This window comes from Solanum pennellii, chromosome 6, assembly GCF_001406875.1.
Source record: "Solanum pennellii chromosome 6, SPENNV200".
Lineage (NCBI taxonomy): Eukaryota > Viridiplantae > Streptophyta > Magnoliopsida > Solanales > Solanaceae > Solanum > Solanum pennellii.
In genome coordinates, this window is record NC_028642.1 from 39393218 (window position 1) to 39402905 (window position 9688).

The following is a 9688-nucleotide window of genomic DNA, read 5'->3' on the forward strand; positions in this document are numbered from 1 at the left end:
CTAATGTACTAAAAAAACATTCAAATAACTAAATTTTATCTCAAGAAATCATCAAAAACCCCAACACAACAAGATCTAGAATGAACTTCAAGAACTCTGATCTTTCAACTTCAAGAATGAAATTGCACTAAAAATAACATGATTGGTGCGCGGGTTAACAAACCTCACTTTGGAAGCTTACATACCTCTTATGGATTAAATTCATGGCAAAATTTCACAACAAGACGCAAGAATCTCGACGAATGCTTGATTCTCTTCTCTTTTCTCCTCTTTTTCTCTTTTTTCCTCTTATTAAACACTCAACTAAAATCCTAACCGTATATTAGAATTATAAAACATGAATCTAATAATATTACCCCTAAAATATAACTAAAAATTAATTAAATCTGATTAGGTAGAGAAAATACCAAAATACCCCTCACTATTTTCGGCTAACTTTCCTTAACTGGACATCCTAACTTCAAAAGGTCATATCTCACTCATTCAAACTCGAAACTTAGCAAACTTGGTGGCATTGGAAAGATAATTCAAATATCAAGGTATCTTTTAGCACACCTAAATCATCTTGTTCTATGAATTATGATTGTTTTAAGTTGACCCAAAACTCATACTTAGCTTAACTCTCTAAATTTTATATTTTTGTTATTTCCAATTTAGTTCTTTTAGAGCTCCAGATGGTACATCTAGTGACCTGACCTTAATACTTAAGAAAATTTTTAAATTTCTTGGCAAAAAATTACTCACTACGAAGAATGGTTCAAGTCTTAGCTCAAAAAAGTTTTGGGGTGTTACAAAACGAATCAAGTAAGTTAATCTCAATGTCAAGTAGATCAATCACATGCAATAAGTGCATCAATCACAATTAACAAATAAGTTACAATTAACAAATAAAAAGGCATAAAATCATAATAATAATCTCTCGTTGAAACCATTTTCCATCACTTTTATATCAAATCATTAGCTCAAATAATTTTCTATCGACTCTATATCAATTCACTAATCAAAAATGAATTCGACATTAAAATATTTGCCGAAAATGACATCATCATAATGACACTTGTTGGCAATGACCTCGGCATCATAAACACTTAGCGGCAATGACCTCAACATCATAAACATTTGCAGGCAATAATCTCAGCTTATAACTCTCACATATCTCATCACGTGTTCAAGAATTAATGTACACAAGCAATATCACACCACATGGAAGAGACAACAATTCATGGATTCCAAGTTAACATTCATGCTATCAAGTATTTCATCAATCAATCAATAAGATTCAACAAGGAAATTCACATCATCATGATCATGACAGAGCCTTTTGTAATTAACTTTTTTTATTCATTAAGATTTATCAAGTAGAAAAATTAATCCTTCACCTTGACTTAAATCGATCAATAATCACTCCAAGATTTTAGTCTTACCCTTACAAATATTTTCAAAGCCACAATCTATACAATCAAGTATTCACAATAAATCTCGAGACACAATAACATCCATAACAATTTCTTTGAAAAATGGGTCAATCAACTCAAAACTCAATTCCAAAAATAAGGTTTGAATCCAAAATTTAATACTTGAAAATGTCACTCAAGTTTTTAGGAACTTATTGGTGAAAACCATTTTTAAAAAAAGACCCAAAATCAGTTCACAATCTCCATTTTAGTTTAGAACTTGAGTTGTTAAAAAACCTTGTCATTTACCATTCAAAATCCCATATTTTGATGTTAGGATTCATAAAAATAAAAGGGAAATGAAGTTTTAGGATCATGAAAGCTTACCCAAATGCTTAACACAAGGAATCTTTTCAAAAATCACCACCAAGGGTTTCCTAAGCTAAAATTGAAAAATAGGGCTAAAACCCTGAAATTTTCAAACCAAAAACCCTTTGTAATGTTGCTTAAGCGAACCTCCCAAAACTGGGGTTTCGCTTTTGCGAACCAAACTCTGTTTAAGCGACCTTCGCTAAAGTGAGCCCTGGTCCACTTAAAGCAAACCCCGCCCAAAAAGTCAGTCTCGCTTTTGTGAGTCGGCCTTTGCTAAAGTGGAGATCGCAAAAGTGAAGGCCCTCCGCAAGAGCGAGGCAACACTAGAAACATCAGCCAACTCTCAAAACATCGAAAGCACCCTCGAGATTCGTACTCCGTATACATGAACTACATATGCAAATCAATTATACTCAACGTTCGAGACTCAAGGAACCATCAATACACGAATCTAAGGTCTTTTTGGACCGACATCCATGAAAACCACTAGAAACTAACTTGACGCCTAAAAAGACTAAAACAAACTCGGGAGCTCTCAAAAATTAGTAAAGACCTCAATTAAGTCAAAAATTAGTCAAGACCTCACTCAAGTCAAAAATCATCCTTTGAATTCAACGGAACTCATGGAATTTCAATGCGAGCATCCAAACTCCAAATATTGACCAAAATCGACTCAAAGACAACATTTTCATAATTTCACAATTTAGGACCTCAAATCCTCAAAAAGACATTAAATCTGAAACCGACAACTCTCACAGCTAAGATTCCATATTTTAGAATTAATGAAATCGTCAATTCCATTATGATCCTCGAAACTCCAAAAGACACCGCTCAACAACATTAGCCTTTCAAACTCAAACATACAAGTCCCTCAACTTTAACTCAAAGTTCAAATCCAACTTTCAAAACTCAATCACAAAAGACTTGGGGTCAATATCAAGAGGGGCAAAATGGTCAATTCACGAAACTTTCCAAAGATGGCCGACTGGGTCATTTGCAGTGGCTCCGCCCCTGATCACTTTCACTAGTATCTTTTTGGATTCAAAAGATGAATGAAATGCAATCTTTTGACTAAAAAAATAAAGTCTCATTTTTTTCTAGATGCATTGATTACAGGCAGGTTGCTGAAGCTTGGTCTCAAGAATTTGTAAAGTAGGGTTACAAAAATTGGGGGAAAGAAATTGATATAGAAAGAAGAGAATGTGTCATATAGTCCCTCTGTAAAGCAAGAGAGGGAGAGAGAGTAAGGAGAGTGGCAAGCGAGAGAGACACAATATGTTTGGATTATGTAATTTTTAACTATAGTCTATATTGTAATTTTTCCGAAGTGTGGACAAAGCAAGTGATATCAGCGCGTAAACTTCTCTAACTTGTCACTCAAAATTGAATTTGTTGTCTAGAGTTTGGACAAAGTGACAAATCTAGGTGCTTTATTAAAAAAGGGTCATTAAGAAAGAAAATTTTACATAATGTAATCAAATTGAACAACTTTGGATTGGTACAAAATCTGAATAAACAAAAAATTACACTGGAATAAAATGACACTACACTTAAATTAAGCTAGACAAGTTAATAAACCTGTTGGTATATATTTCACAATCATTTGATCATGACTAATACATGGTCAGGAATAGTTTATTGACAATCAATTGAATTTAATTAACCTATGTTCCTCATGAACAATATATTAATTCCACAGTATGAACTATTATTCTTTCTTTCTGCCGTGTCCCATTTGTCATCAATAGAAGAAAATATTTTGTCCATGCTCGTATTGCTGCTACTCCCTGAGTTAAACATGGCGTCCGCCATATCTACCACCGGCTGGTAATCAATTTCTCTTCCATATCTACCACCGGAGGGCCCCACATCACCCACGCCAGCCGTCACTAGGCTAGCCAGTGAACCAACAGTACCATGCCCAAAATCCCTATACAAACATGTATGTATATATAGCATTAGTGGCTTGTCTAGTTTAGTATTGAAATATAGCTTAGCGGGTCACATTGGATATTCATGGGTCAAAAATGGATTAGACAAAATATTTGATACGAATAAAATTAAAGTAGTAGTACATATGTTAAGCTTTCGAGTTTTGACCTATTCAATTTTTATTTTTAAGAAATGAATATTATTCTTGAACTCTTTAAATTTAAATTCTGAATATGTTTGACGTACGTTACCTTTGTATGTCAAATGGAGTAGTAGTGTAGCTTGTGCCAGCTTGATCTCCTTGTGGCTTAATATCCATGGAGAGCCAATGCCCGCTTAAGGAGGCTGAAGTTGGTGGCGGCAATAGCAATGGTGCAGGTGGAAGGGTCGTGGTGGTTTGATGAGTCATCTCCTCCACGGAAGGAGGTGGCACGGTGGGAGCTGTGGCGGACATATAGCAAGTGTGTTGAGATCGGTATGTTACTTCAAATACGTAAGGATCATTATCAAGGCGCTGGACTTGCTTCTTGGCTGGACAATGATATAGCTTTTGATGGGTGCATCTATAATAAGCCCTAAAATCATCAATAAGTACTGCTCCATTAGTAATAGTTAATGGACTAAAATATTCATTTCAATTTGTTTATCTAGTTTTAATGTGACAGAAAGTTATGGAAGTAAGAAAGATGTCTGAATATTGTAGTTTTAAACTAAAAATAAGTAGAATGTAATAAATGTCATTTAATTTTGTTGTTTTAAATAAGTCATGTGAAAAAATAGATTTAAAGAATTGTCAAGAAAGAAAAAAACATTCTCTTAAAATAGATTAAAAAAAGACACATAAAGTCATAAATAAGTAAATTGAAATTGAGGGAGTAGTAAAATTGTAAAATTTGTATATTATTGATGTATGTGTAATTTACTTTTTTATTTTCTTAGTTATCCAATTAAACTTAATTATCATTGATATTTATCTGGTCATATCTTAGATACGTAATTTAACACGATTGTGTAAAAGCTAAATTGATAGTTAATTTACAAACTTAAATAAATGAAAACAAAGGAGCAATTTTGTATCTTAAATGTTCATACCAAGAAGAAGAAATGAAGATTAATAATATTTTTTTCTAAAAAAAAGTATAAGAACAAGAAGAAGAGGAATTAGTAGATTAAAGGGTTGTTAGATGCATAAATATCATTAATTCTAGAATTTATGAGAAGTCTAAATGGTCAACATGTCCCACTGACTCTAAAAATGTTGTTGTATGTGGAATTCAAAATGGTCAAAATACGGCAATATATATTTTGTATATTAAAAAAAATAGGAAAAGTCAGTGAAAGAAATTAAAGTCTAAAAGTGCAAGCTGGTGTGTGTATATATATATATATATATATATATATATATATTCTAAATCACAATAATTAAATGATTTTTTGAATTTCAATTATATCACATAATTAAGATGGAAAGAATAACATATATTGGACCTGTGCTGATAGTGTAGCACAATTTCATATAGGTTAAAATTTACCGGTATCAGGTGTTTACACCAATTCAATACATGCACGCCATGTGTTTATATTTACAATTCATTTTACTTAATCTTAATTAATTAAAATGTGTTTTACTTCATTAAATCACATAATAATAAAAATTACATTAATTTGATGTAGACACCGAATGCGGATAAATTTTTTCCTTATATATATTGGCTTTTAAGAGTGAGTAAACAAGAATAGTTCTTATCGTACATTATATTGGACATATACATGCATATACTGGCTTTTAAGAGTGAGTAAACAAGAATAGTTCTTGGCGTACATTATATTGGACATATACATGCATATATTTATAAAGGTGACACTTCTCTACATAAATATATGTTTCTAATCCAATTAGTCAAATTAAAGTTTAAGCTATTCAAACTGACTGTTTCTCCTTCAATTCAAAGGTCTTGTAATCGGTGAAACTAATTATATTAATTATTATAATAACGATGGGAGCTAGTTATATGGTTTATTTTGACTCCTTCAAATAATTCGACTTGGTCCTTAGATTTTGTCGAATTTGGTGGGATATATACTAATCATTGGAAAAATAAGAAAAAGAAGCACATTTTAGGAGTATATATATACAAAAGTAGGAGTATTAATCACTCACTTTCGTTCGTTCCATTTTAGTTGTCATAATTTATCTTTTTGAGTATCAAATAATTAAATTTATCAGTGGCCCCTTAAAGTTGGCATCAATTTTTACTTAGATACTCTAATTAGACTTTTTGTTCATTTTAGATACCTCAGGTTATGTTCCGTTGTATCATTTTGACACTAAAATAAACAAAGCCTAGTTGGGGGTGTCTAAGTTTAGAGTCTCAACTTTAAGTGGTCATCAATGACTAACATTTTAATACTATGCATTTTTTCATGATATTAATATGAAAAAAATTGTAATTTACATTTTTTTTAATATAGTTTTTGAATATTTAAAAATTTTATTTTAAAAATATCGACTTAACATAATCTATTCTAACTTTAAATATTAGTGAAATTGACTCTCAAAAAGCACACCATAACAAATAAATAGAAACGAAAGGAGTAAATAAATACCTAGGGAACCTAGATCCAAGAATCTCTTTCTGACCATATTTTCTCCAAGTATAACCATCCTCTGGTGGAAGTTCAAGATTTCCCATTCTTGGAGCACCCACTCTCAATGTTCTTCTATCTCTATCTCCTGTTCTGCACCTTAATTCATGCAAATTAAATTAAAATGATCATTAAAATTACACCAATATTACAACATGTCAATTAATGGATTTAACAACCAAAATATTGACATTTGACCAAAAAAAAATTGGTCATTAGAAGATGAGAAATATTATCTTTCTTCCCAGAAAATTCACAACAATTGAATTGCACACATTTTCAAACCTCGTACAAAACTAAACAAATATGCAAAACTTACAGCTATTAATATGTCGTGAGAGCAAAACATCATGTGAAGTCTATAAGTAATGTGGTAACTTTCCTTTCTGAATTGTCGCTAAAAATCATTTATGAGTTGATATATTCATTTATGGGAAATTTTCAAATATAGCCACTTAAAAATAATTAATTACTCTCTATAACTATAGTTTGATAATTACAATTTGTAGCTACATGTTATTGGGAGGAGAGAGGCGAGCGAGACTGGGAGAGAGAGGAGAAAGGCGAGAGAGGGGGGAAAAGTGGGAGAAAGGTGAATTGTATATGTATATTGGTTAGATAATTGTATCTTATACATATGTAATTGTATATATGGCAAGAGAGACTGGGAGAGGTAGGAGAGAGGCGAGCGATACTGGGAGAGAGAGAGAGGAGAGAGGCGAGCGAGATCGAGAGAGGAAAGAGAGAGGTGAATTGTATATGTATATAGGCTAAAAAAATTGTATATTATACATATTTATTTTTATATCCTGGTGAATTATACAGATACAAACATGACTAATTATACAAACTCGAAGTCAGCTCACGTAATTAATGTATAATGTTAGTCGCGAGTGGTAATTATAGCAAACTATAGCTATGATGAGTAATTAAATAGTATAAATTTGCTTATCCGCTTAATTTTACCTTCATTTATCTAGTCATGCTAAAATAATTGTATAGTAGTTACATATATTTCTGTGCTTGTTGTCCCCACTTGGGATTATTCCTTTGTACGACAAAAGCTAAGTGCTAATTTATCATTAATAATTTCAAAATGGCATTATGATCTCCTTTTCTTCGCAATTAACGATAGAAACTTGGAAGAAAATCATTATATTTTATAGTTAGTGCTACTCTGCTTGGCAAAAAGTTGTGTGAAAATGTGATAAAGCAGAAACTAATATGAGAAAAAGATACACAGTAACTATAACCTTTTGATTTGTTACTTTGTGTGCGAACCCTTTTCCCACTCATATTATTTGAATTTTCACACTCATATACACATGGTATATTCTGCATGAAGTAATAGTGAAGTTTCTTACCTTGTTCTTTGTCTTTGTGAGGAAGAAGCAGCAGCAACTCTAGTGGAATCATGAGAAGCCGTCATTTGATCACTTCCCTGCGGTAGTCCATGCACCGTAAATCCCGTCGCCGTAGCTGTATGATCTGTTGCATGATACAATTCTAGTGCCTGTTGATGACCACTATTACTCAACCATTCTTGAACTACATCGTGAATAATTAATTTTTCTTTTACATTACTAAATACAGAAATTATCTCTTCTGTTTTACTTAAAAGAACATCTCTTTGGTTTGCCCAATTAGCTAAATTGGATTCCATCTCTTTACTCAATGTACACCCGTAAAGAATGGTAGCTATTGTCTCCTCCATATAATTCTTTTGGTTCAAATAAGGTTTCGGTGGTATTGGTAGAGTATTATATATATATATATATATATATATGAAAGAAGATTAATGTGTTGTCAAAGTATATTTGTATTTGTTGAACACGGTAAAGCATACTAAGATTTCATAGAAAATTAAAGGAAGCTTGGCAAAATTATTATTTTTAATACGACTAAGTCATGGCCTACAAATTAGTATAACTTGATGAGAGTTTTTTTTTTTTCTCAGGTCTATGAGAAGACTGGTCCTCATTGAAAACAAATCTTTTGGACCATATTTGGTGTTGTGAAGAATTTTCCCCAACTTTGAAGATGTGACTTTTTTTTTTTAAAAAAAAAAGAGTAATCTCTAATGTGATTTAAGAATTCATTTGTAATAATAAGGAGAAATGATTTTCTAGTCTTTTATAAAAATAATAATTAATTTTATGTTTTTCTATGAGAGATTTTTTATTTATATATAAAATATGAAAATATTATTTTCTATTTAAATTATAAGTGGTCGAAGAGTGTTATTTCCTCTCATTCAACTTGTATATATGAGTATGACGTTTTTTCTACTTTGACGTCCTTAAATATTTGATCTTTGCACAACATAATTTTATACAAATTTTAAAAAACCCACATTTCACAATAACAAAAATAACTTTTAGCGGTATTAAATATTGACATTAATAAAGAGTGCTAACACTTTTACCGGCATTAGCTAAGTGTCATTAGAACCAATATCGCTAAAAACTTTAGGGACAAATACAAAGAGTGACAATTGCCACTAAAAATACATATTTAGCGGCAATTAAAAATTAAATGTAGCTAATGATTATTTTTGTTATAGTGTTTATAGAGTAATTTATATTATAATATTAATATATACGAGGATTCTTTTCTGTAGAACTAAATTTTATATAAATAATATATATTTGCATTGTAAATTTGTATATGATCAAATGAGTACGTACATAAAACAAAATCTTGCTTAAATTTTGATAATGATAAGGTTAGTGGAGGGATTAATTAAATTGCTAATTTATATTTTAGGAAAGACCTTGACCCTTTTATTACGACCATCTTCTCCATCTGGAATATTATTGACCCTTTGAAGCAATTAACATGGTTGTTCTTGACATGGGTCCCATCTTCTTTATCATTAATTAAAATATTTGTTAAATTTTCTGCACAGATTTTTATGATAAATAAAACTGTGGATTTACTATTTTTCATTAAATATTATTTACTTATCTTTATAATATTTAAGATTTCAAAATTAACTAAAATTTTAATTATTACATCTTTTTCTATTTGAATTTTAACTATGTAGAAAGTCCTAAAATAAAAGGACTATGAAATAAAATAATATATTACCTTAAGAATAATTTCCTAGGAAACTTTCACATTTAGCCACTTAAAAATAATTAATTAGTCTCTATAGCTATAGTTTGATAAATACAATTTGTAGCTACATGTTATTTAGAGGAGAGAGGCGAGCGAGACTGGGAGAGATAGGAGAGAGGCGAGAGAGAGGGGGAAAAGAGTGGGAGAAAGATGAATTGTATATGTATATTGGTTAGATAATTGTATATTATACATATGTAGTTGTATATATGGCAAGAGAGATT

The 9688-nt window shown here is 30.9% G+C and overlaps 1 protein-coding gene across 1 annotated transcript; it reads right to left on the reverse strand.

Annotated features, from left to right (window-relative positions):
- Nucleotides 1-3289: 3289 nt before the first annotated feature.
- LOC107022314 (WRKY transcription factor 55) lies at nucleotides 3290-8091 on the reverse strand. Its single transcript, XM_027918116.1, has 4 exons — nucleotides 7709-8091; nucleotides 6306-6443; nucleotides 3950-4273; nucleotides 3290-3696 (listed from the first exon to the last, which is right to left on the reverse strand). Exons 1-4 carry the CDS (start codon nucleotides 8056-8058, stop codon nucleotides 3426-3428), a joined length of 1083 nt encoding a protein of 360 aa, XP_027773917.1. The 5' UTR covers nucleotides 8059-8091; the 3' UTR covers nucleotides 3290-3425.
- Between the last annotated feature and the right edge of the window lie 1597 nt (nucleotides 8092-9688).

Bases quoted from the DNA above. Each gene is read 5' to 3' on its own strand.
- LOC107022314 (XM_027918116.1), bottom strand. From the start codon at position 8,058: ATGGAGGAGACAATAGCTACCATTCTTTACGGGTGTACATTGAGTAAA. The intron at 6,444-7,708 runs GTAAGAAACTTC...GCATGAATTAAG, and splicing joins TCACAAAGACAAAGAACAAG to GTGCAGAACAGGAGATAGAG. The intron at 3,697-3,949 runs GTAACGTACGTC...ATGTTTGTATAG, and splicing joins ACTCCATTTGACATACAAAG to GGATTTTGGGCATGGTACTG.